At 41.2% G+C, this 27,101-nt stretch overlaps 1 protein-coding gene across 1 annotated transcript; it reads left to right on the top strand.

Annotated features, from left to right (window-relative positions):
* Positions 1-27: 27 nt before the first annotated feature.
* LOC119854526 (natural killer cells antigen CD94-like) lies at positions 28-17,447 on the top strand. The gene is made up of 5 exons (XM_043513748.1): positions 28-222; positions 3,947-4,045; positions 6,270-6,421; positions 15,507-15,610; positions 16,130-17,447. The coding sequence occupies exons 1-5, from the start codon at positions 138-140 to the stop codon at positions 16,302-16,304; spliced, it is 615 nt and encodes a 204-aa protein (XP_043369683.1). The 5' UTR covers positions 28-137; the 3' UTR covers positions 16,305-17,447.
* The last annotated feature ends 9,654 nt before the right edge of the window (positions 17,448-27,101 follow it).

Genomic DNA, 27,101 nt, shown 5'->3' with positions numbered 1-27,101 from the left:
ATGGTTTCAGTTTCTATCTTCAAACACCATAACATTTCCTCTGTAGGTCACTGCTGGTCCTGGTCTAACAGGCAATTTTACTGTGTGTCTGTCCATGGTATTATATCTCAGAAGGTGGCGGCAGCAAAGAAGTGGATATGGAGGATGAGGATGGATACACCATTTTAAATTTTCGTTTTAGGAATCCAGCCTTCACCCATGAACCTTCAGGAACAAACAAAGGTATCACACAGCCTAAAGCTCCTGATGCTTCTGGTGTTAAGATATTTGCTAGGGATTTTAGTGAAATGGTAGCAATTCTATACTTAAGCTTGAGACTAGTCAACTGTTTAACAACCAATTTTTCTAAATGCTCTAGAATCAGAACGTGCATGCAGATCGCCTTGAAATTTGCTGAGCCTTACAAGGGCTGTGCATAGGGCTATTGATCCAAATTTGTGGGCATTTGGGAAAGGGGTTTCTGAGATTTGACATTCCTTTAAAATGCCATGTCACAGCACCATTTTACAGTTCTTATAACTTTTTTGCATGCTGCTGCGACTTCTACCCAATCGTGTGCCCTCTAAGTGTTTTGTTGCACTCTGGTCTTTAAACAGCCCCAGTAACCAGTCTGGGAGTAAAGAATTTGGCCTGGTCTATGCCCAAAGGTATGGCTGGCATAACAAGAGCAGTTAGGAATGTGGAAAAATCACAACCCTACTATTAGGGCTATACTGGCAAAAAAGTCCTATGCCAGTAGGGTTGCCACCTCTCTGAGATACAGAAAAACCCTGCCACTGGCCATCCCTGCATCAACGAAAGAGGTTCTAGTGCTGGCTATAACTAATAACTACCTGAAAGGGGGTTTCAAAGAGGATGGCTCTAGACTGTTCTCAATGGTAGCAGATGACAGAACGAGGAGTAATGGTCTCAAGTTGCAATGGGGGAGGTTTAGATTGGATATTAGGAAAAACTTTTTCACTAAGAGGGTGGTGAAACACTGGAATGCGTTACCTAGGGAGGTGGTAGAATCTCCTTCCTTAGAGGTTTTTAAGGTCAGGCTTGACAAAGCCCTGGCTGGGATGATTTAACTGGGACTTGGTCCTGCTTTGAGCAGGGGGTTGGACTAGATGACCTTCTGGGGTCCCTTCCAACCCTGATATTCTATGATTCTATGATTCTAATTATTACTAAAAGGTTTTAGAGAATCATTTTATACACACAAAATAACAGTGTATTTTTATGGGTTTTTTTCTTACCTTATACTAACACAAATCCTCATTCTGGACTATGGGGGTGTGAATTGTAGAGTGCTCCAATCTGTCCTAAGTGTGGGGGTGGGGGGTGGGGGGGGGAGACCCAAAACACAAACAAACAAAAAAAGGGCACATGAAATCTTTTAACTGACAAGAGAATACAAAATCAGGCCAGGACAATCATCCTATATGACGGTGCAGATTATTCCATTTGGGAAACAGTTATAAATTCTGAAAAAAACCCACTCTTTTACTGGTTTAGGCTACATCTACACTAAGAGGATTTGCTGTATAGCTACACCAGGAAACCTTTTCTAGTGTAGACAAGGACTCAGATGTTGGAAAAATCACATCAGTGCTTCAGGAAAGAAACTGAAATGTAAAGAAAACTAGTGTCACCATACGCACAATCTGATTGCTCAGAAACAATGCAAAGCTCAGATCTAGAACTGGAAGTTGAGAAAATGGAGATTCTTAAGTCCGAGTTTGTATGATGAGATGTAGAATGAAATGAAGGTGTCCTTCTTGAACAATCTTATATATCATAGTAAAATTAGTGCTTTGTGATCTATGTCATCTGAATATTCAGGGCTGATTGGCTCTTTGGCTGGAGATTTGAGTTGTGTAGTTAATGAGGTGATCTGTTACAGGACCTTCCTTCTCTTAGGAGCACTCCTGTTTTGCCTCAATGCATAAATCACATTGGATTTGTGTTTAAAAAAAATCTACTCTCAAGCTCCAATTAAACTAGCTGAATGAACATGATAATCTAAACCAGGTTGTATTGTTTGGTAAGGCCATGATTTCCATGACAAAATCTTTAAAATATCTTGGGTTTTTCACTTCAAAAAAGGAATGATGGTCTCTGTCACCTTATTTAACCTGGTTCTAAGCAAGCTCTCTGTATGTATCATGGAGTATAGGGGAATAACTTAAAAAAAAACTGGTTTTAAACTACAGCATTGGTTAAATATTAAATAAAAGTTTGAAAATGTTGTATCTTTTACTCATTTCCATGAATGTTTTCTATTTACCGCAACAGACAACCAGCCCTATTTACATGTTTTGCTATATTGTGTCCCAAACTATCTGTAAGAGCTATGTATTAATTTTCTAATGAAGAATAAGCTTCAAAATAATTAAAATATTGTTAATCATAACTTTTCCCTTATTGTCTCTCAAGTACAATTATAACTTTCTTATTTTGGGCCATGTCAAAACCAAGACTGTGTGTTTTTTCCCATATCAAGTAACCAATGTTAAATGTAAGGATTGTCAACAAATAATATGTTGATCATCTGAAATTTTTTTACTCCAGAAGAATTTCTACTTTTTGTCAAGAACCTCAAGCCTGAAAACTTTCAGCTAAAAACAGAATGGTTCCAACAGGAAAATCAAAACAAAATATTTAGTTTTGAATTGGATAACCTATATTAGAATATTTTGGTTTGTTAAACCAAATCAAAATGTTTCGACACTCTCAGATTGAAAACTTCCATTTTCAGCCAATAATATTACATCAAATTTTTCAGGTGAATATTTTTGGTTTTCAGTAGATCTGGGCAGTTTTCCCATGAGTTTTCAAGATGTTGAAATTTTTCCTCTCCCAAAACAAGATGACAAAGTAAAAATCTGAAAACATTTCTGCAACTGAGAATCCAGAAAAAAAAATCTAATTTGTTCAAACATAACATTTCATTTGAATAATCTTGGAACATTTTGTTTTCACTTTGACTTTTTTAAAAATGTTTCACCTTTTTTAGTATACAATAAATATATTTCCAAACAGTCATTTTTAATTGGAAAAAATGAATCTATTTGTTTAGAAAATGTCAAAATGTCCTATTTTGAGAATTTCATAACTTTTTTCAGATTTGTCTGTTTAGTTAGATTCATCAGAACTGACCCTTTCTTGTAAACAGGTTCAATTAAATGACACTTTCTAATGGAAAAAAATGTTTCATTGGCTGATATTAGAACTGGTCGGGAATTTTCCAGTCTCCCCATGATGTTTCAGTTTTTGAATGTTCTGTTTTTTGATACAAAGGTTGAAGTTTTTCATGGAAAATAAGAACTTTACATCTATTCAGTAGAAAACCCAAATTTCCATCTTTTAAAAAAAAGATATGCATTTTCAACCTCCCATACTCATTTGGCTAATGGCCCAAATTTATTTTTACTATAACTGTACTGAAGACAAGGGCATTAAACAAAGAGAAGAGTGGTGCAGAAGATAGCCCAGTAGGCTGGGCGATCGGAGACTAGGGTTATATTCCCAGCTCTGCCACTGACCTGATATATGACCTTGGGCAAATCACTTCACCTGTTTTCCCTCTCATCCTTTGTTAAATTTAGATTCTAATATCTTCAGGGCATGGAATGTCTCCTACTTTGTGTTTGTATAGGGCCTAGCATGGTAGGGCTCTGATTTTGGTTGGGGACCTCCTTTTGCTGCTTTAGCACAAACAATAATAAATGGTATGTTGTGATTGGCCTGTTTACTTCTAAGCATGAGACTGGGTCGGAAGCACCCTGAGAGGGAGGAGGGTGAGCAACGTAGCCAAATCGCATAGGGAGTGGGGTTGGTATATACTGATATTTGGTCATTGGCAATTATTTGGCCTCCTAGTTTAGACAGATACAACCCAAATATACTCCAGAGTGACAGTAGATTCTTGTCTTTCTGTTCACATCTCACTTTTCTTTGTTAGAATCCATCCCTTTGCCTTCCAAATGGCGATGCACCGCACTGATTTTGGGGATCCTCTGCCTGATATTGCTGGTAACTGCAGGGATCTTGGGTATCCAGGGTAAGTATTTACAAGGAAAAAGTCTAAGGGGAAGATTCTGCACTCACCAGCACTGATGCAAATTTGGAGTTAACGCCACTGACTACAGGAGAGAGATTCTGGATTTGCTCCAGTGTAACTAAGAGCCTTTCTCCTTATAAAACTATTTAATATAGTTCAGTGCTACGTAGAAATGCACATGCAGAGGGGTGACTTTCACCCTAAATAAATATGGTTATATTTTATTATACAATGATCCTCTGACCTACACAAAGGGAGTGGGAACTACCTATATCTGTCCAGCTGGGAATTCCACTAGCATAGGGTAGTGTCCATCATAGCTCTTCCTTGCAATCTGCATAAAGGGGTGTGTCATGGGCAGGTGAGCTGTTCCTAGATGGCAGATGTTCCCTTATGGGCCTTTCCCAACTGAAGGAGTTTAGAAACCCCTACAGGCTGCATGGCTGGCATAAAACTAGCTGGAGAACTGGGCAGCTGTAACCAGCTCCTGGGCAGCAGATGGCATTGGCAGAGAATATTGGCCCAGGTAGAGTGATTAATTAAAAATATTTCATAATAAATAACACATTTTGATTTTAAGAATGCTGCAGTTGTTTTAAAGTCCTTTTGGCAGCAAAAAGAATATGAAATAAACTTCTGTTTCTCGTTCCTCTATAATGCTAAAGTTTGCATACTGACTGTATTTTTAAGAGCAATATTGTATTTTCTTATTCTGCTTTTAAGTGACTCAGGCATCACATTTAGCAAGTGCATCACTGAAAAATCTCTCACAGCAGCTAGAATTACTCCAAGCCAAAAATGCAAACCTCTCAGAGATTCTCCAGCAGCTGACACGTGACAGAGGTAACCATTGTGGTGGGACCAGACTAATCTGAGATCTTTCTTGATCAAATAGCTGTTTTTTAGACTAAGGAAATGCAGTAAAGCTAATCTATCTAGACTTCATCAAAACAAGATGGGTGAGTAATATCTTTTCCACTGGACCAGTTTCCTCAGTGAGAGAGAGAAAATCTGTTAACACTTTGTTACAACCTTTCACTCTATGGGGACAACAAGGACTCAGTACATCCGGGGGCATATGCATTTTCTGGGAGGAAGCAATCACTTATCTTTCTATCCATCATTGTTTGGAGAATTATGGAGCAGCACTGGCAAATTCCCAAGGAAATCCTCTCTAGTAATATTGAGATAAAAGAAGATCTGAAAATTGGGTAAAGGAGGGGTGGGTGGGGAACGTTGTCAACATAAAATCTACAGCCAGAGTTCTTGGAGAAAATAATGTGACTGGTCTGGCCAATATGAGTTCTGAACCACAGGAGAAGCTTCAGTCCACCAGGACTTGTTGACCACATTACCTTACCACATCCATGAAACAGCAAAGTTGGGAAGCTCATTATAATTTGATATTATTCTTGCACTGGATTTTGTAAATCCATTGACTACTTTTCACTGGATAAGATTATCGCATGACAAAATCTGCATGCCCTGCATGTGGGGAGGCAGCACAACGTTGTCTACAGACCTAGAAGCCCTGGCACATCTAGAAACTTTGATGCGGTGTCTAACCTTGAAAGTACATCGGATTTCCCAAGCTACTGATATCAAAAATATTTCTATTAATGTGAGTCAGAGGTCTAGTATATCCAAAGTATCCCTTACTTTGGGACATTTATATCTTTCTCCACAATTGTTCTTTTAATAGTAAAATGATTTGGCATGGCCACATTCCACAACTCTTACATTCCAGAGTGCTTAGGTACCATTGGGAAACTAAGATAGTGATATAGATATGAGTGCTACATTTAGGAATGAACAATCAAATGGGGGAATAACTGGCTTGGCAATAGTACTGCCGGAAAGGATTTAGCAGTTATAAATTATGTCTACACTGTGATAAAAGACCTGCTGGTAAAAGACCAGGTCAACTGGTCAACTGTGATAAAAGACCAGGTCAACTAACTCAAACTCATGGAGCTTGGGCTGAGGTGCTGTACAATTTCAGTGCAGACATTTGGGCTCCTGGATGGCAATGGGAACATATAAGTCTAATTCTAACCAAGAGAAGTCAGTTGTACACACCCACACCCACCCACCCATGCATATTTAGTGGGATAAGAGGCTTCATGGTAGAGCAGTGGTGACACAGAACAGCCAGTACGTTACACAATATTCAGTATTAATCAGCATCAGCCATGAGCACGGAATTTTTTTTTCTTTTTTCAAGGCCACAAATGCAACCTTTGCCCAGAGAATTGGTTCTTATATGGGGAAGTCTGTTACCACCTCTCAACTGAATGGAAAACATGGCAAGGAAGTAAAGATTATTGTTCTTCTCATGACTCCACACTTCTTAAGATAGAAAACAAGGAAGAACTGGTAATGTCTTTTCCTTCTTCACTTACTGTAGATACAAAACCAGGAATGAATGCAGCAATGGGTGTAGGTTTTATATTGCATGTTCATATTGCCACTGATAAAATGACACCACCTATGCATTATATTCTTGGTCAGTATCAAGGGAAACTTGGGAGACAATGCATTAAATTAGAGAAGGTAATAAAAGACATTTAAAAACTGACTGAAGGAATCAATGGCAATGTTATGTGAAAGGTCCAGCAGACCAGTGCTTTCCACTGCCACATAACAGAGATGGGTATGTCATTCTCCTATGACCAGCAAAGGCCAAGAGTGCTCAAGTCCTGTGGCTGCTTTTTATCATTAACCAGAGGAAACAAATCCAGTTGTCAGTTATCCATAGGTAGAAGGGCTGTAGCTGTAATGTGAGCTCTTGAATTCTTTGCATCGGTCTTCATGGTTGAGGATGTGAGGGAGACTCCCAAACCTGAGCCATTCTTTTTAGGTGACATATCTGAGGAACGGTCCCAGATTGAGGTGTCATTAGAGGAGGTTTTGGAACAAATTGATAAAGTAAGCAGTAATAAGTCCCTAGGACCAGATGGTATTCACCAGGGATGACGCTAGAGAGGGGCACATTCCCGAGGGGGCAGGGGGAAAGCTGTCCCTGTCCTGTCCCGCCCACCAGCTGTGCTCAGGTATGTACCTGCCTGCTTGAGCTCGCTGGAGTCACTCTTCCTGCTGCTGCTGGTGAGTAAGAAGGGGAGCTTCTTTCTTGCAGTGACAGGGCAAAATGGGAGGGCTCAAGGGAGGAAGGAAGGGGAGCAAGGAGGCGGGGGGGGCTCTGGGGACACTGGGGATGATCACGTAGTTTTCACGGGGATCATGGAGGGGATGGGGAGGCAGCATAGCTCAGGGCTGGGAGTCTGGGCGTGGGGGGGGGAAGAATGAGCCATGGGGCTGGCCTGGATGGGCATCTGGGTGGGGTGGGAGAGCAGCAGGCCCAGGGGCTAGAGATGGGGGGGTGTTTGAGGGAGGCAAAAACCCATGGGGGATTTCTGTGGGAGAGAGAGGTTTCTTGGCCAGGGTTCCTCCGGCCACCCTATAAGTTAGACAGAAATCCCTAATGTGCTTTTAGCAATGCACAGCATTCCTTTAAAGCCATAAGGGTAGGAAACAGGTATTTTACTTTAAATAGGGCCCTGCCGGAGTTCCATATATTGGATGAGTGCAGAATCAGACTCATATTTCATGAAAGGAAACCAAACTTTTCATATGATCTGGGCCAGCCTACTAGTAGTTGGTAAGCATCTAAAACTCCAGTGCAGCCTCCAAATGTTTGTTGTGTGTTGATATGAAATTCAAAGGTCAGGGAGGATGGTCTTGTGGTTAAAACACTGGCTTCTCTTTATAGGACCTAAATATTACTATTATTTTGCCACAGACCTCCTTTATGCAACTTAATTTATCTCTGCTTTAGTTTCCCTATCTGTAAAATGGGGATAATTCTTAGTTAAGAAGGGCATGTGATGATGAACTTGTCTGTGAAACTTTGGAAGAATGTCCTATAGAAGAACAGAGTATTTATTAAAATATTAGGAATGATACTTTAAAGAATGGGTGCTTCAATTAGACACATACTGCATTATCTTGCATCACTGAACTCCAGGATACCATTGCCATTGATCTCAATGGGAACAGGATCAGAGCCCTAGATCCTTACTGAGGTTCCTAAGTAAGTGGCTCAGTTTTTCAAAACACCCATAAGTTTCATTTTTGAAAAATTGGGTCACGTATTTTGGAGACTGCCAAAGTTCCTTCCCCACTCTGAACTCTAAGGTACAGATATGGGGACCTACATGAAAGACCCCCTTATCTTTACCAGCTTAGGTTAAAAACTTCCCCAAGGTACAAACTTTGCCTTGTCCTTGAACCCTATGCTGCCACCACCAAGCGTGTTAAACAAAGAACAGGGAAAGAGCCCACTTGGAGACGTCTTCCCCCCCAAAATATCCCCCCCAAGCCCTACACCCCCTTTCCTGGGGAAGGCTTAATAAAAATCCTCACCAATTTGCATAGGTGAACACAGACCCAAACCCTTGGATCTTAAGAACAATGAAAAAGCAATCAGGTTCTTAAAAGAAGAATTTTAATAAAAGAAAAAGTAAAAGAATCACCTCTGTAAAATCAGGATGGTAAATACCTTACAGGATAATCAGATTTAAAACACAGAGAATCCCTCTAGGCAAAACCTTAAGTTACAAAAAGACACAAAACCAAGAATATACATTCCATTCAGCACAGCATATTTTACCAGCCATTAAACAAAAGGAAATCTAACGCTTTTCTAACTAGATTACTTACTAACTTAAGGAGTTATGAAGAGCATTCCTGATCTGTTCCTGGCAAAAGCATCGTATCGCATCACATCGCATCGCGCACGCACGCACGCACGCGCGCGCACGCGCACGCACACGCACACGCACACACACACACACACTCTTTGTTCCCCCCCACGCTTCAGCTTTGAAAGTATCTTGTCTCCTCATTGGTCATTTTGGTCAGGTGCCAGCGAGGTTATCTTAGCTTCTTAACCCTTTACAGGTGAAAGGGTTTTACCTCTGGCCAGGAGGGATTTTATAGTTCTGCATGCAGAAAGGTGGTTACCCTTCCCTTTATATTTATGACTAGAGCATATAGTTAAAGGGGAGGGGGAAGTCTTGGTCCATTTGTCGGGAGGTTATTTCCTTCTTTGAGGCAACAATTATTGCTCTTCAGGCATTTAAAACAATATCTGCAGCCAACACTTGTAGAACATTTAAAAGCAATTGTTATGCAAGGGTATGGAACTGAGTAACTGACATGAGTGATATCAAGGTAACTTGGTGTAAGTTACTCATTCTTCCTTGACTATGAGTACATTTTGCATTTGAGTCATGCTTGCAAAATTGTTATGAAAATTTACAGTGGAGACACAAATTCTACTAACCTGAATTTACAAAATTTTAATGAAAGCAATATTTTACTTGCTTGTCTCCCCCCCAACATTTATTTACCAGGCATGTGTGGAATTTTTAAAGGCAGGCTCAAGTCAGACTGTGGGAAATGCTTCAGGAATGAGTGCTGATTAAGTTAGCAATTCCAGAGTTTTGTGATTGCTAATGTGGCACTCTCTAAATTAGTAGATTAGGGCCCAATCCTTCAAACATTTCCACACAGGTGCAACGTTATTTACACAAGTAGTCTTACTGAAATCAATTAGAGTACTGATGTGGAATGCAGATAATGTTGGTACATTGATTACTTGTGTGAGTACTATTTGCAGTGTCTTTATAATATGGTTTCAATTCAAGGACCCAATTCCGCACATAATGAAGGAGCAAAATCTTTGGCAGAGGCCATGAAGAAGACTCTGCTGCCTTCCTTTTTAACTGTGATATAGCAAGGTTTCTCCTGAGAAAAGTAACTGCTTTGCCTGCTAGTTCATAACTACACTTAAATGCCCTTACTACAACTCAATTAAATTGTATAAAGTAGGTGCACTATCACCTTTTGATCTAATATGTATTTAAACACTCATATTTTAGCCAAGCTTTATACCAATTTTTTTTCATAATTCATGAAGTAATTTCATCTAGTCATATACCTAAGTGCATTCTGTATTAACTGGAAAAGGAGCAGAACATTACTGCAGCCAGCTCAGGAAAGACCTGCACTCACTGTGCAGCCACAGAGGTTAAAAAGCAAACAAAATGTTAGGATACATGTGCAATGGAGACTAAATGGAGAGTAAAATATTGTCAATGTATAAAACAATGGTATGACCTCATCTGGAATACTATGCATAGATCGGATTGGATAAGGATAAAGCAGAAATAGAGGGAGTTCAGGCATGGGTACTGAGATTGATCCGAGGCATGGATAAGCTCTCATATGTAAAGATATTAAAAAGACTGGCATGTTTACCAGAGAGATGTGCTAGGATTTTCAGAAGAGCCCCAGGACTTAGCTGCCCAACTCCCATTGAACTTCAATGGGATTTCAGTGTCTAACTTTCCTAAAAAGAACAGGAGTAGTTGTGGCACCATAGAGACTAACAAATTTATTAGAGCATAAGCTTTCGTGGCTACAGCCCACTTCATCAGATGCAACTTTCCTAGGCTCCTTTGAAAATCCTAGCTGAGATGAATGAAAGAGGACCTGATAAATGTGTAGAAAACAACGAATGGTACAGAGATGGTAAACTGGGCATTTCTGTTCACCCATTCTCATACTGTGGGAACAAGGGGATATTAAATGTAATCGAAAGGCAAATTCAAATCTTGTAAAGGAAATTATATCTTCACACAATGCAAAACTAGCTTGTGGAACTCACTGCAATCTCACTGAGGCCAGAAGCTGAGAACGAGTCCAAAAAGGATTAGACATTTATGGATAGTAAGAATATCCAAGTTATAATAGTAATTATACGTTAAATGAAATACCCTGAGGAATTTTGGAAGGGATATAAACCCTTAACATGCTGTAGGACATAAACTAACCTCTACTATTGGGCAATAGGAGTAAACTTTCCCTGAGGCACCTTGCACCATAACTAATTACTGCAGGATTTCTTGAACCTTGTTCTGAAGCATCTAGTACTGGTCACTGTTGATGACAGAATACTGGACTTGGTTGACCGCTGGTCTGATCCAGTCTGGTAATTTGGCAATTCTTATATTTCTGTGTTACTGTTATTAGAAACAAGTATGACAGATTTTTGGAGACCATCTAGATTTAAAATTGAGGGTGTTCAGTTTTATATATATATATTTATATATACACATTTAAAATAGCCATTAAATTAACTCTATGCAATATGAATTCTCTAACCAACTTACATATTAAAAATAAAGCAAAACTAAAAACAAAATTAAAAAATTAAAATCTTAGTAAACTAAGCAGCATCTGTTGTTCATCTTGTTAAACTGCCATCTTCACAATAAATCCTGAGTTTCACTGTTTATATGAATGCTGGAGGCAGGGTCAGAAAAGGTGGGTAAATATGCATTTATTTTTTGAATTTCTAATAGTGCACTACAGTGCTGCATTTAATTGTATGTTACCAGCTGCCTCATCATTCCGTTTATTTTTACTTTTTCTGCAAATGAAATATTCCTTTTATTACAAGTCAAAAACTCAGGAGTTAGCAGGATATTCATGGTTAACGCCAGGCTATGTCTTTATATTAAGTTCAAGTATGTTGCTCATTTGAACCTTTTAAGGTATGGGTCCTCAACCTCATTATAGACCAAGGGTTCCCAAACTTGGTTCACGGCTTGATCAGAGAAAACTCCTGGCAGGCCAGAAGTCACTTGGTTTACCTATGTGTCCGCAGGTACAGCTGCTCGCAGCTCCCAGTGGCCATGCTTCACTGTTCCCGGCCAATGGGAGCTGTGGGAAGTGGTGGTCCAGCCTACGCCACTTCCCGCAGTTCCCATTGTCCAGGAACAGCGAACCATGGCCACTGGGAGCTGCGAGCAGCCGTACCTGTGGATGCTCAGGTAAACAAAGCATTTGGCGGCCCACCAGGGGCTACCCTGAACAAGTCATGCACCAAGTTTGGGAATCCCTGTTATAGACTCACCCCACTAGTGTGAAGAAATATAGGCCTATAATGTTTAACTATTGTTTGATGCACTCTTATGTTCTGTGTATGACAGAGCCATAAGAGTGCATCAAACAGTTATGCTACACAAACAGAGTTCTTTTGTGCATCTAGCTATCCCTTCCAATTTACAGGAGGATAGACTAAGCATGAGAGTTCCTTCACGCCTGAGCTCAATAGAACCTCCCAGTTTCTTATTTAATCTCAGGAGCTCTAAAGAGTAATTTTCCAGTCGTAGGTGGTGTTCCATGAATGCCTGTCAGCTTTATTTTGCTCTTGTCAAAGTATCTATTATAGGGGTACAAATATGTAGTAATTGTTCCAACTTAAAAATAAACTATACAAATTCCTCCTTCTACTAAGAGCAGGGAGTATCTCTGTAGACATTTTTCCACTAGATGCTCTTTTTAGGTTTTTCTATGTCTGAGGGAGAACACAATTTCCCAAATAGGGAGAGACAGGAATAAATTACGTTTGTGTCCCCTGCTTGTGTATGGACCAGATCACTTGCAGCAATTCTGGAAACATACTTTCTTCTGGGGTCTTCCTGGGGCACAAACTGCTTGATCGATAATGATTTGTCAAGTTTTCAATATATATGAAAGACCTAAGGTTGGCTGTAGAGTAATATTTCTTGAAAGCAGGGTTGCAAAAGTACTTACACTTTTTATTAAGATGGCCACCATCCAAGTCCTGCTTTACACCAGGCCTGTGACAGTCAGTCTGGAATTCCCTACAGGTCTAGGAGTCCTGCATTCCTCTCCAGGTGGGCAGAAATGTAGGATCACAGCTAAATCCACAATGTCAACTTGAAAATCACATTTTTGTCTGAAAACTTTGTATCTACTATAGTGACAAGTTAACAAGAAAGATTACAAAAACCAAAAGAGATTAAGGGGTATGGGGGGGAGGGGAGAAGCGTCTCCTCTACTTTTTTTTTCAGTTTGTTTATTTTATGTATTGATAGCATTTTGTGTATAGTCAGTTTTACAGTGTCCCTGTAAGGTCTCTTAGAGCTAAATTTTGGGCCATGCTGCAAGCACCATGTATGAGGCAATGCAATACCACCATAACCTTTAAATTGTGCCTCTTTACTATCAGTAAAAAAGAAAAGGAGTACTTGTGGCACCTTAGAGACTAACAAATTTATTTGAGCATAAGCTTTCATGAGCTACAGCTCACTTCATCGGATAAATCTCCCTACCGTATTTTCCACCGAATGCATCCGATGAAGTGAGCTGTAGCACACGAAAGCTTATGCTCATATAAATTTGTTAGTCTCTGAGGTGCCCCAAGTACTCCTTTTCTTTTTTGCGAATACAGACTAACACGGCTGCTTCTCTGAAACCATTTACTATCAGCAGTTACTAGTCGCCTATGGTATTCTCCCAAGCATTCCGAAGGAATTCAAATGTGAAATTGCAGGACTACTAACTATAGTCAGTAACCTATCATTTAAATCAGCTTCTGTACCAAATGACTGGAGGACGGCTATTGTGATGGCCAACATTTAAAAAAGGCTCCAGAGGTGACCCTGGCAGTTAAGGCCGGTAAGCCTGACTTCAGTACCTGGCAAACTGGTTGAAACTATAGTAAGGAACAAAATTGTCAGACACATAAATGAACATAATTTGTTGGGGAATAGTCAACATGGTTTTTGTTAAGGTAAATCATGCCTCACCAATCTACTAGAATTCTTTGAGGGGGTCAACAAGCATTTGGACCAGGGGGATCCAGTGGATATGGGGTATTTAGATTTTCAGAAAGCCTTTTGCAAGGTCCCTCTCCAAAGGCTATTAAGCAAAGTAAGCAATTATGGGATAAGAGTCAAGGTCCTCTCATGGACTGGTAACAGGTTAAAAGATAAGAAACAAAGGGTAGGAATAAATGGTCAGCTTTCATAATGGAGAGAGGTAAATAGTGGTGTCCCCCAGGGGTCTATACTGGGACCAGTCCTATTCAACATATTCATAAATGATCTGGAAAAAGGGGTAAACAGTGAGGTGGCAAAATTTGCAGATGATACAAAACTACTCAAGATAGTTAAGTCCCAGGCAGACTGCAACGAGCTACAAAAGGATCTCTCAAAACTGGGTGACTGGGCAACAAAATGGCAAATGAAATTCAATGTTGAGGCCAATGGGAGCTGCTGGAAGTAATGCACATTGGAAAACATAATCCCAATGATACATATAAAATGAGGGGTCTAAATTAGCTCTTACCACTCAAGAAAGAGATCTTGGAGTCATTGTGGATAGTTCTCTGAAAACATTCACTCAATGTGCTGCAGCAGCTGAAAAAGTGAACAGAATGTTGGGAATCATTAAGAAAGGGATAGAGAATAAGACAGAAAATATCATAATGCCTCTATATCAGTGGTTTCCAAACTTGTTCCGCCGGTTGTGCAGGGAAAGCCCCTGGCGGGCCGGGCTGGTTTGTTTACCTGCTGCGTCCACAGGTTCGGCTGATCGCGGGTCCCTGTTGCCGCGGTTTGCTGCTCCAGGCCAAGGGGAGCTCCTGGAAATGGTGTGGGCCAAGGGACATACTGGCCGCCACTGGGAGCCACGATCAGCTGAACCTGCGGACACGGCAGGTGAACAAACCGGCCTGGCCCGCCAGGAGTATTCCCTGCACAAGCGGCAGAACAAGTTTGGGAACCAGTGCTCTATATAAATGCAGGGTCTGCCCACATCTCAAAAAAGATATGTTGGAGATGGAAAAGGTTCAGAGAAGGGCAACAAAAATGATTAGGGGTATGGAACGGCTGCCATATTAGGAGAGACTAATAAGACTGGGACTTTTCAGCTTGGAAAAGAGACAACTAAGGGGGGATATGATAGAGGTCTATAAAATCATGACTGGTGTGGAGAAAGTAAATAAGGAAGTGTTATTTACTCCTCATAACACAAGAACTAGGGGTCACCAAATGAAATAAATAGGCAGCAGATTGAAAACAAACAAAAGGATGTATTTTTTCACACAACGCACAGTCAACCTCTGGATCTCCTTGCCAGAGGACATTGTGAAGGCCAAGACTACAACAGGGTTCAAAAAAGAACTAGATAAATTCATGGAAGATAGGTCCATCAATGGCTATTAACCAGTGTGGGCAGGGCTGGTGCCCCTAACCTCTGTTTGCCAGAAGCCGGGAATGGACGACAGGGGATGAATCATTTGATGAATACCTGTTCTCCTCATTCCCTCTGGGGCACTTGGCCTTGGCCACTGTCGGAAGAGAGGATAGTGGGCTAGATGGACCTTTGGTCTGACCCAGTATGGCCTTTTTTATATTCTTCAGGAAGTAGGTGTGTCTTTAAATGTTTGGGGGAAACATGATTTTTAATAAATCTATTGGAAAATTTCTTGGGGAAAAAAAAGAGTGGTTGGTTAGACATTTTAACACAGGAAATGGCATAGGATGGAATTGAAGTGAAATAATTAGTATTTGTTCCCATATAGGATTTCATGGTATCATTGTCATGTCGCTTGTGGATTGGATTATCCCGTAATGCAGTCAATGGGACCTGGGTGTGGGAGGATGGTGCAGCACTTCCCACTGGCTTGTAAGTCTCTAGCACATTTAGAAAGTTCATCTCTCTCTGTTTCTTACCCTATTTGGTACACAGATGTCAGGGGTGCGGGGTGGGGGGGCGAATAAAGAGAGGAAATTCTGCTGCCCAAGATCAGAAATTTCTAACCTTTTCAGAAGGAACAGTGAGTTTGGTGATCGCTCATCCAAGTCCCAAAGGATTTACACCAGAAAATGACTACACCATTTGACATGGCTTAGCAATGTGGGCACAAGAAGTACCCTGGGGTTGGAGTGCAAGAGGGTCCACAGTTTAGAATTGATTTTCAAAGGCAGAGCTTGGGGGGGTAACTTTTACAACACAGCATATTTTATAGCTGATGCTAGCCATGCTATTAGTCCCTCACTTTCATAAACATCAACCTCAATCTCACATGGTTAAACAGCTCCCGGCTCCCAGCTACAAGCCCCCGGCTCCCAGCTCCAAATGATCCCACTGTTAACACTCATCACCAAGTGATTTGCACAACTAAGTGTAAACTGTGTCTTTCAGGTTTCAAGTCAGTGAAAATTACTATGAAGGGGACTGTGTGGTTTTGAAAGATGGCAAAGCCCAGTCCTATGGTTGCATACATCATGATCATTGTGTTTGTAAGAAAAAAGTGCTTAGTTGGAATCTGTTTAACCAGCACAAGAAGAAACCTAGAAAAGATGGAATCATACTCTAGCAAGTTCTCTGAAGAAAAAGAAATCTTGGAATAATCAATGTCCCTAAATTTTGATTGAGACATTAATTTACACCAGCTGAGGATCTTGCCCTATGTTTACTATTAGTATAATTTACCTTTATTTTTTCCTTCTTTACTTTGGTCACAGAAAAACTGTTGATGAGTTTGTTATGGAAGGAAACAGGACTTGGCCATTCAATGTGGGGAGCAGTTTATGGGGAGAAATATCACCCATTTGGAACATTCACCAGCTAGTCAGAGTGGTCAGTTCAAGTGGCTGAGGAATCTTTTAGATTAATGAGAGCAAATGTGTCAAGTGGTTAGAGCAATGGAAGGAGTTCAATTTCCTGCTCTGCCACTTTCTCATGGCCTTAAGAAAATTATTTAATTCTGTGCTTCATCTTCAAAATGGGGATACATTATATTAATGCTAAATGCTGTATAAACATACCACAGAAAGGGACCTGCTCGCTCAAAAGGATATAGCTAAGATTGGATTTCCCCTTCAGGGAATAGGGAACATATAAAATAAACCCTTCTTTACCTCTCCCTCTGGAGAGGAGAGGTGCCAACATTGGGACAGATCTCCTTTTAGAGAGGAGGAAGTGGTTAAGGAGCTCCTGTCTGGAACAATTCTTTTCACTCCATCAGGTAGTGCAGTTGCTGCTTCTAAATGAAGATAGGTCACAGCCGATTTGCCTCACTATGTGGAAAGAATGATTTAACTCATGTGATTAAACCCAGCCTCTGGATAGTCAAAGGGGGACTGTGAAGTCTCCTGCAGTGATCCCTGAGGAAGGGAGTTGGGGCTTGAAAGAAAGGACCATCTGGAAGTTTTGTTTTCCTTTCTGGAAGAAGACAGGCCAGGCCATGAATCTTCTTCAGCAGCTCAGAGGAAGAGAGAGTATCTCAGGGAAGAGGGGTTGTGTCCATCTTAAGGTTGGGTGGTCGACTTTTTGGGTTTATTTGGAATTTTATGTTAACCAGCCCCCAGGAAGGGGTTGTTGGACTTGTGAAAGCCTCTTTTTGAGTTATTGAGGAAACTAAAATGGGGTATCACAGAGCTACCCCTGGCCTCCAGGGGTTGTTTGGGGGGCAGCCAATGCTGCTACACTCCTCTGATTGAAGAGAAGACTGGGATCCCCAGCAACTCCCCATTCAGACACCAGCTACTCCTGACACACTTCACATTCCTGGGTCTGGTGAGTCCTCACTGCAAAACCCAAGGAGAAGGGAGCATCACTATCCCAATCTAGTGAGATGTGGAGCATGCCCTCTGCTTTCAGCACAGTGCCATGTAGTCCAATAGGCAAGCCACTGGCCCACAAGGGGAATGCAGCCACTACTAAAGTCCTCCTCCTCCCCAATTCCTTGAGGATGAAGTTCCCTTTTCTTAAAAATATCTGAAGGTAAGTGAGGTAACCAAGAGCTCTGACCCACCTTCTCTCCTGGGATTCCTAAATGGAGGGATCACTTTCTTACTGTTCTCATGCACCTAATTTCATTCATGTTTTGCCAAAGCTAAAGTATAAATGAAATCTATTAGTCTTCTCCCCTCAAACTCCACTGGACAATTTAAGCCTCAGATGTTCATTCATTTCATGATTAAGTTTCTCTTTTCCCAACACAACATAATAGCTGTGGGACTGTCCACAGCCTGACTTGATTACCACAATAGGATACAACACAAACAGAACATCCAAGCTTGTGCTGCTGCAAACTCATTTGCATTCTCCTCTCAGAACTGCTTCCTGGACCAAACGCCAGCACTCACCCAGCCAGTGCAGGAACTTTGTTACAAATGTTCCAGTATGTGAATAGATAAGGATGGTAATTTCTGAACCCCTTTTGTCCAGAAAAAGTTTGAAGGGAGCTGTCAAGGTTCCTTCCCCACTCTGAACTCTAGGGTATGGGGGACCTGAATGAAAGACCCCCTAAGCTTATTCTTACCAGCTTAGGTTAAAAACCTCCCCAAGGTACAAACTTTGCCTTGTCCTTGAACCCTATGCTGCCACCACCAAGCGTTTTAAAGAAAGAACAGGGAAAGAGACCACTTGGAGACATCTTCCCCCAAAATATCCTCCCAAGCCCTATACCCCTATCCTGGGGAAGGCTTGATAATAATATCCTCAAAAATTGGTACAGGTGAACACAGACCCAAACCCTTGGATCTTAAGAACAATGAAAAATCAATCAGGTTCTTATAAAAAGAATTTTATTTAAAGAAAAGGTAAAAGAATCACCTCTATAAACTCAGAATGGTAAATACTTTAGAGGGTAATCAGATTCAAAACATAGAGAATCTCTCTAGGCAAAACCTTAAGTTACAAAAAGACACAAAAACAAGAATACACATTCCCTCCAGCACAGCGAATTTTACAAGCCATTAAACAAAAGAAAATCTAATGCATTTTCTAGCTAGATTACTTACTAACTTTACGGGAGTTGGAAGGCTTGCATTCCTGATCTGTTCCCAGCAAAAGCATCACACAGACAGCCCAAACCCCTTTCCCCCCCCCACTCCAGATTTGAAAGAATCTTGTCCCCTCATTCGCCATTTTGTGTCAGGTGCCACCAGGGTTAGCTTCTTAACCCTTTACAGGTGAAAGGATTTTGCCTCTGGCCAGGAGGGATTTTATAGCACTCTATACAGAAACATGGTTACCCTTTCCTTTATATTTATGACAGGAGCAAATGGAAAAATCTGAGAAGGAAATTGGAAAAAGGCAGTTATGACTGGGGCATGGGTGTTCTGACCTAGTTGTGAAAGCAGGAGGCCAGGTCAGATATCTGGAGGTCAGAGTCCAATGGAACCCAGAGGGCAAAACTGAGAGTCAGGTGTCAGGCAGGAGGAGCAGGGGGAAGCAGTCCTGAGCAAGGAGAACTCACCCACATGGACAACATCCTGTTCCTGTGCTTGAGTTAAATAGAGGCTGGGGACCAATCAGTACTCCCGGCAATCCATCAATCAGATCCCAGGACTGGAGTCTTCTGTCAGAGTTTGGATGCTGTTCTGGAAGCTGTTAAGAGGTTGCAGTGTGATAAATCAGGGCTGATTAGTAACTAAGAGCCCTGTGGGCTAGGGTTCAAGACTTGTGGTCCCTGACAAAGGATCAAGGAAAAAAGATAATGGAGAAACATTTGGTTATAATTCAGGCAAAGACTGGGGATTGTTTTTCTTGTACCCAAACCACTTCATTCCCTTCCAGAGAATTGAAGTGGCTTGGCCATTGTGACACCCTGGCACCCTAATATTCACCACTGTCATATACTTAGGATATGTTTTGTACAAAGTGTGTCTTATGAGATATCATTCTAAAAGTCTTGATCTTCCAGACATTAATATCTCATTGGATTGTATCTGCTATCATGGTATGTGAAGTTATGAAGTTTGGCTATGTATAGGACCTAATCACATTAGCTATGCCATCAGGGGCTTGTTCACCTGCACATCTACCAATGTGATATATGCCATCATGTGCCAGCAATGCCCCTCTGCCATGTACATGGGCCAAACCGGACAGTCTCTATGCAAACAAATAAATGGACACAAATCTGACATCAGGAATCATAACATTCAAAAACCAGTAGGAGAACACTTCAACCTCTCTGGCCACTCAGTAAAAGACTTAAGGGTGGCAATTTTGCAACAGAAACGCTTCAAAACCAGACTCCAATGAGAAACTGCTGAGCTTGAATTAATATGCAAACTAGATTCCATTAATTTGGGTTTGAAAAGAGACTGGGAGTGGCTGGGTCATTATTGAATCTATGTCCCCATGTTAAGTATCCTCACACCTTCTTGTCAACTGTCTAAATGGGCCATCTTGATTATCACTACAAAGGTTTTTTTTTCTTGCTGATAATAGCTCGTCTTAATTAATTAGCCTCTTACAGTTTGTATGGCAACTTCCACCTTCTCTATATGTATATATATCTATATATATATCTATCTATCTTCTTACTATATGTTCCATTCTATGCATCCAATGAAGTGGGCGGTAGCCCACGAAAGCTTATGCTCTAATAAATTTGTTAGTCTCTAAGGTGCCACAAGTACTCCGGTTCTTCTTGAAACATGTTGTGAGGTTGAAAACACCCACAAGCAGCCTTTCACATACAACAGTAAAAAAGGCCAAACAATGTTAATGGCTTACTGAGGAAATGCACACAAGCTCAAGGATTACCCCAGGAACTGTGTACAACAGAAACCTCTCAGAGATAGTACTACACAATTAGAACTCTTTGACCCAGACCCAGGTCACAGCAAAAGAGCTTTCCAGCAAGTGGGAAGAAGAAATAAAAGGGGGAAAATGACATCATGATGGGACCTCACTCTCCCTACAACAACACACGAGGAAACATACCTGGCCATGGTCCCTGACCCAAGGATTTAGATAAACAAGGCTTTAAAAAAGGGCAGAAAGTGGTGGGCAGTTTGGAAGGAATTCAGAGACAAGACATTATTAAATTAACATTTAAAATTAGACTGGATAATGTACTAGATAGAATCCTATGATAAACATATGAAAATATAAGCTCCAGTCTGAGTTCAGTGCAGGATTGTTGTATCGACCACGAGAGTGGTGGGGAGAGGGTCTCTGTTTCACCAGCCAGGGAAGGGAAGCAATCTCCAGGCCCAATCCCTTTTCATCCCCTTTCTTTATGTTTTATAACTATGGGAACAAACAAAAATGAGAAAAATATCTCAATTGAAAACACTGCTCATAATCCGCACAGGCTTCCCTGACTCAACAAGCCAGAAGGAAAGAGAATCTCCTTTCCCCTGTGACCCTGTGAGCTTCCTGTTCTCCCCTGGCATGTGACAGTTAGGGATCCCTTACCCATTCCAGTCTGCTGCATAATACTCGTCACAAATTTCCAAAGGATGAAATAAATGGCATTAATATGGGTCGGACATTTTGACTTCTATGATTCTCTCCAGCATGAGTCCACATTCTGACCTCATTTGGAATATGTAAACCTGGAGTAACTCCAGTGATTCCCATGGAATTACGCCAGATGTAATGGCATCTCAGAGCATAATGTGGCCCCAGGACTCTGTCTGTACTGGGACTTAGTGTGCATTGTACTAAAGGATATCACTGAAGGGGAGGAGCAGGTGGAGGAGGTGCACATTTCAAGTGGCAGTTCTTGTAGGCATTGGTGCCTAAAGTTCTGCTCCTAAATCCATAATTAGACAAGGGTGAGATTTTCAAATGTGTCTAAATGATTTAAGAGCACAGATCCTATTAAAGTCAATAGAGTTACACTGGTATAAACTAGGTGGAGAATCACACCCAGAGCTGCTAGAAACCTAAGAGGAGAGCAGAGAGGGGCACCCTTTGTAATGTTGCATGTTTGACATGTGCTGTCAGCATTTCCCCCAGCACAGCCATCGCTGTCAGCAAGGAAAGGAGGCCACAATCCAGTTCCCGCATTACCCAGAAATTGTCTGACTGGGGGCTATTTTGTTACTGGCAAAGCTAACCACTTCCCCTCACCCTTGAGTTCTCCAGCATTAGGTGCCAGACTATGTCCAGCCTCCCTCCACCCCAAAAGAAAATGAAATTGTAATTCTGTGTTGGGTAGAAGAAGTTATAGTTCTAGAGCTCTGGCACACAGCTCTGTGATTATGTTATTGCAAAACATTCCTCGTCAATGGATGTTGCTGGTTTGTTCTGTGTTCAAGGAGATGTGGACTTTAAGTCATGCCTTGCTGTGGGAGGAGTAAAGAAGATGATATCTGAATTCTTCTCTCCCTTCTGAAACCTACTCATAATTGAATAAAGTACCATTTTCTTTCTGCTTTGCCTGATTGTGACAGTCAACATCAAAAAGTAATGACTTAATTTTCCACAATTATTTACCATCCCAGAATCTTAAAATTATTCCTGTCCGCAGAGGCTTTCCTGAGCTGCAGAGGATTTCCACTGAGCATACAAGAGGCTGAGCAATCAGTTTTTAAGAAGATGACATTTAAAAATGCTCTTTAAAAATACGAAAAAAATGGTCTCCATCTAGAAGTATGTAGTAGCTAGTGGCTTGTTTCCACTAAGTCAACTGGAGTATAGCTATTGACTTCAATGGGAGCAGAAACAAGCTTTAAATCAAGGAAATAGCACTGGATACGTTTAATGAGTTTACATATAGGTGTTGTGAATCACGTTTAATTTGTTTTGAAGTATATAAAGGGAAATTTTACATTTCAAGAGTGTCATTAGCAGATTGCATGAGTCAAGGGTAAACAAGCAGGTATGTTGTCTTAATTGGATATTTCCATAACTTTCAATGTTTAGCTTTTTTAACTGTAATATTCTGATTATATAGTATGTGCAAAAGGTTATATAAGTCACTTGAATAACTTTAAGTGTAACAACACTTTTGGGTCAGATATTGGAAAAAGGTGATAAGATGCATGTGTTAAATTCACAGATGTTGGTTGATCCCAGTTCACTGACAGGCTACTGCAGACCATTGGACAGTGGGACAAAACCTTTTAATACAAACGTCCTGCCATGCCCCATGCCATACTACATTGATAGTTTTATAGCTCTATAGATTGTAATTAGAGCTGTCCACCTTGTAAGTGCAATGAATGAAATTAACTATTTCTATGCTATAACCCACTAGAAATAATTAGGAGATGGTGACCTACACAGAACTGAAATGCCATAATGCTTCTGAGCAGAAGAGGATACAAAGGGCTACGAACCCCCAGGGCAAAGGTACAGTGTGCTACATGCTGCTGACTCCACATTTACTGGTGTTTTACTGTCCATAGTCTAACACCTTCCTTGAACTCTATGAGAACATTAGGTTTTGGTCTGTCTGTTCTGTGTGCTTGCTGGACACAGATCAAGGAAGCAAGCAATCCAACTCCATTAGAATCAGTAAGTACTAGCAAGGGATTGTGTTAGCTTATTTTTGTTTTGGCTTGTGATTTTCTCTGTGCTGAGAGAAAGGTGTATTCCTGGTTTTCTTTTTGTAACTTTAAAGTTTGGCCCAGAGGGAAATCCTCTGTGTTTTTGAATCTGATTGCCCTGTAACATTATCTTCCATACTAATTTTACAGAGGTGCTTCTTTTACCTTTTTTCTTTCTAATAAAGTTCTGTTTCATTTAGAAACTGATTGGGGTTTTTTGTGTGTGTGTGTCCTAAAAAAACCCAAGGTTGGTCTGTGCTCATCTTGTTTATTCTCATGCCTCCCCAGGAAAGGGGGTGCGGGGGCTTTGGGGGATATTAGGGGGGAGTAGGAACTCCAAGTGGTCCTTTCCCTGAGTTTGTATAAATCACTTGGTGGTGGCAGCGTACCTTCCAAGGGCAAAGAATTTGTGCCTTGGGGAAGTTTTAACCTAAGTTGGTAGAAATAAGCTTAGGGGGTCTTTCATACAGGTCTCCACATCTGTATCCTAGAGTTCAGAGTGAGGAGGGAATCCTGAAACAGGGATTTTGGGGATCTTCTGTTTGGCTTTGCGCATAGCAGTGGGGGTCTTGGCTGCCAACTGTGAGTCTGAGCAAAGTAGATATTGAGAGACAGGCTCTGTGCTGGCGTACTCCTTGTGTAACTGCTGGAGAGTAAATCTCATGGGCTGTAAATCAGTGAAGAACTGCAAATGATTAGCTCCTCTGAAAATCAGGCCACTTATTTAGAAACCTAATTATGTCTTTATGGGGCAGGGCATGGACACCAGATTAATTCTTTTATACTCTCCCCCCGCCCACCCCACTCCCCCCCACACACATACACCCAAACCTATGATGAAAATGGCACTTCCATTGGCTTGTCCTCCATGCTCTGGAAACACCCCCTTTGCAGAGTCTCCAGGGACAACTGTAGCTGACAAGCTTCTGGCATAACAACCCCAACTGGCCACATCACCTAAGAGCCAGAAGGGGTGTAGGGGCTTCCAGAACAAATATGAAACACAGACTTTCTGGTGGACCCCTGCTGAATCATGAATTTGGGGTCTAAATCACTGGCTCCAGCCTCATGAGCCATAACACATCTCATCAAATTTCCTGTCCACAGTGTAAGATCTTCATTGTCTTCCTTCTGAAGATTCCAGATCTTTGCACTTTCTTCCTAAGTATCTGATTTTTCTGCTTTGGAGTCTAACTTGGAAAATGGGATTTTTCTGCTTTGTGGTCAGTGCAAACATTACCTGTGTTCAACCCAGATGTTGGAAATAAGGATATTTTCAATTGCTATATTTTGTGACTCTTTAGAGAGTCAAGATTTTCAGTGTTTTGTGGGGGGAGGGGCGGCGTATTAACTTAAGATGACTTTTAACAAGAAAAAATATTTGACATGTTACATATAACATAACATGTTGTTCTAATATTATAATAGACATTCTGCCTGATGGCATAACTGTGGGTAGAACTTGGCCTTTTCTGTCCCTAAAAGGTATAATATATTAATTTGTAAAACTATGTTGCAATTTACTTTTTAGGGGTATATCATATTGTTATATTATTTTGACTTTAAGTTATTCAGATCTCCCTTGTACTATGTAGACAGCATGATAACCTCACTCAACACCAGTAAATTACCCATGGTAAGAATGGAAGCCTATTGCAGTGCTTAACTATCCTTATAGTCAGAAAGTTTTTCCTAATATCTAACCCAAATGTCCCTTGCTGCAGATTAAATTGATTGCTCTCCATGTTCACAGAAGAAAGGGCAAGAAGTAGTCGATCACAAGCCTCTTTATAACAGCCCTTAACATACCTGAAGACTGTTTATCTGGTCGCCCCTCAGTCTTCTTTTCTCTAGATCAGGGATTGGCAAACTTCAGCACGCAGCCCATCAGGGTAACCCGCTAGCAGGCCGCAAGACATTTTGCTTATGTTGACCGTCCGCAGGCACAGCCCCCTGCAGCTCTCAGCGACTGTGATTTACTGTTCCCGGCCAATGGGAGATGCGGGACACAGTAGCCAGCACATCCCTGTGGCCCGCTGCTTCCTGCAGCTCCCATTGGCCAGGAACGGCGAACCGGGGCCACTGGGAGCTGCATGGGGGCATGTTTGCAGACGGTCAACATAAACAGAATGTCTCGTGGCCCGCCACCAGATTACCCTGATGGGCCGCGTGCCAAAGGTTGCCAACCCCTGCTCTAGACTAAGCATGCCCAGTCCTTTCAACCTTTCCTCTTAGGTCAGGTTATCATTTTTGGTGCTTTCCTCTGGACTCCCTCCAATATGTCCACTTCTTTCCTAAATGTGCCACCCAGAAATGGACTCAGCACTGGAGCTTAGGCCTCACCAGTGCTGAATACAGAGGGACGGTTACCTCCGGTGTCTTACATACAACACTACTGTTAATACACCCAAAAATGATATTAGACTTTTTTCTAATTCCATCACAGTGTTGGCTCATATTTGTTCCCCTTTTTAAAGATCAGTACTATGTTTGCCCTTCTCCAGTTCTCTGGACTCCCCCTGGAGTTCTGAAAGATATTTCCTAATGATTCTGAGATTGCTCCAGCTAGTTCCTTAAGTACTCTAAGATGAATTTCCTCAGGCCCTGCTCACTGGAATACATCTAACTTATCTATTATTTATCCTGCTCTTTCCCTGTTTTGGCTTGTGTTTGTTTCCCCTTGCTGTTAAGATTAATTGTTTTTAAGTATTTGGTACAAATTATCTATTTATGAAGACAGAGGCAAAATAGGCATTAAACACCTCAGCCTTCTTGATATCGTCTGCTATTAGCTGTCCTTTATGCTAAGCCGAGGACCTACACTTTCCTTCATCTTTCTCTTGCACCTAATGTATTTACAGAAACCCTTTTTATTATCTTTTATGTCCTTTGCTAGGTATAATTCATTTTGTGCCTTGACCTCTCTGTTTTTGTTCCTACATGCTTGTGCCATTCTTTTGTACTCATCCTTCACGGTTTCTCCATGTTCCATTTTTTGTATGATTCCTTTTTTATATTCAGTTTGTTAAAGAGCACTTGATGGGGCCATATTTGCTTCTTCCTATCTTTCCTTCTGTAATGGGATCTACAAAACCCATACTGAGAACAGGCAGAAGGGGGAGGGGAGCCTCTCCTTCCTAAGGGGAAGCAGCCTGATCACACCCCCATGCAGCTACCACAACTGCCAGTCATGGAGGCACAGAGCCACAGCTGCAAACAATAGGGAAAACAGGGCCTGCTATAAAAGGAGAGAGCTCAGAGAAGGAAGGGAGGCAGAAAGGCTTGGGACAGCAAAGGAGTAACACTGCTGCAGCAAGCTGCCTCCAGAAGTGCATCCCAAAGGAACTGAAGCAGACCATTCATCCTAATTAGAAGCCAGGGGCTAACCAAAGAAAGTCAGTCAGGGGGCAACAGAGATTCACAAAAGACCACAGCAAGGATTGGTGACACCTTCACATCATGATAATTTGCTCTTGTGCTTTTAATATTGTCTCTTTGAGAAACTGCCAGCTTTCCTAAACTCCCTTTTCCCTTAGATTTTCTTCCCCTGGGGTCTTACCTACCAGTTCTCTGAATTTGTTAAAGTTGACTTTTTAAAAATCCATTGTCCTTATTCTGTTCCTTAGAATGCTGAAATCTATCACTTCATGATTCCTTTCACACAAGTTACTTTCCACCTTCAGATTTGCAAGTAATTCCTCCCGGTTAGTCAGACATTTTATATTTTACTTTATATTCCTGGTTACTTTCTCCACTTTCTGAAACAAAAAGTTGCCCCCAAATGTTAGGATATACATATTCAGGCCTGTCCGCAAAGGCCTATACTTGAAGAATTTAGGTATATGTTTATCATTTAGCTAGTTATATACCTC

The sequence above is a fragment of the Dermochelys coriacea genome, chromosome 1 (assembly GCF_009764565.3).
Source record: "Dermochelys coriacea isolate rDerCor1 chromosome 1, rDerCor1.pri.v4, whole genome shotgun sequence".
Lineage (NCBI taxonomy): Eukaryota > Metazoa > Chordata > Testudines > Dermochelyidae > Dermochelys > Dermochelys coriacea.
This window is presented reverse-complemented; position numbering and strand designations above follow the sequence as displayed.

What these genes read in the sequence shown, in the direction of transcription:
- LOC119854526 (XM_043513748.1), top strand. Translation starts at nt 138, where the DNA reads ATGGAGGATGAGGATGGATACACCATTTTAAATTTTCGTTTTAGGAAT. An exon ending in ACCTTCAGGAACAAACAAAG is followed by an intron (nt 223 to 3,946) that starts GTATCACACAGC and finishes TTTCTTTGTTAG; the next exon opens with AATCCATCCCTTTGCCTTCC. An exon ending in GCAGCACTTCCCACTGGCTT is followed by an intron (nt 15,611 to 16,129) that starts GTAAGTCTCTAG and finishes TGTGTCTTTCAG; the next exon opens with GTTTCAAGTCAGTGAAAATT.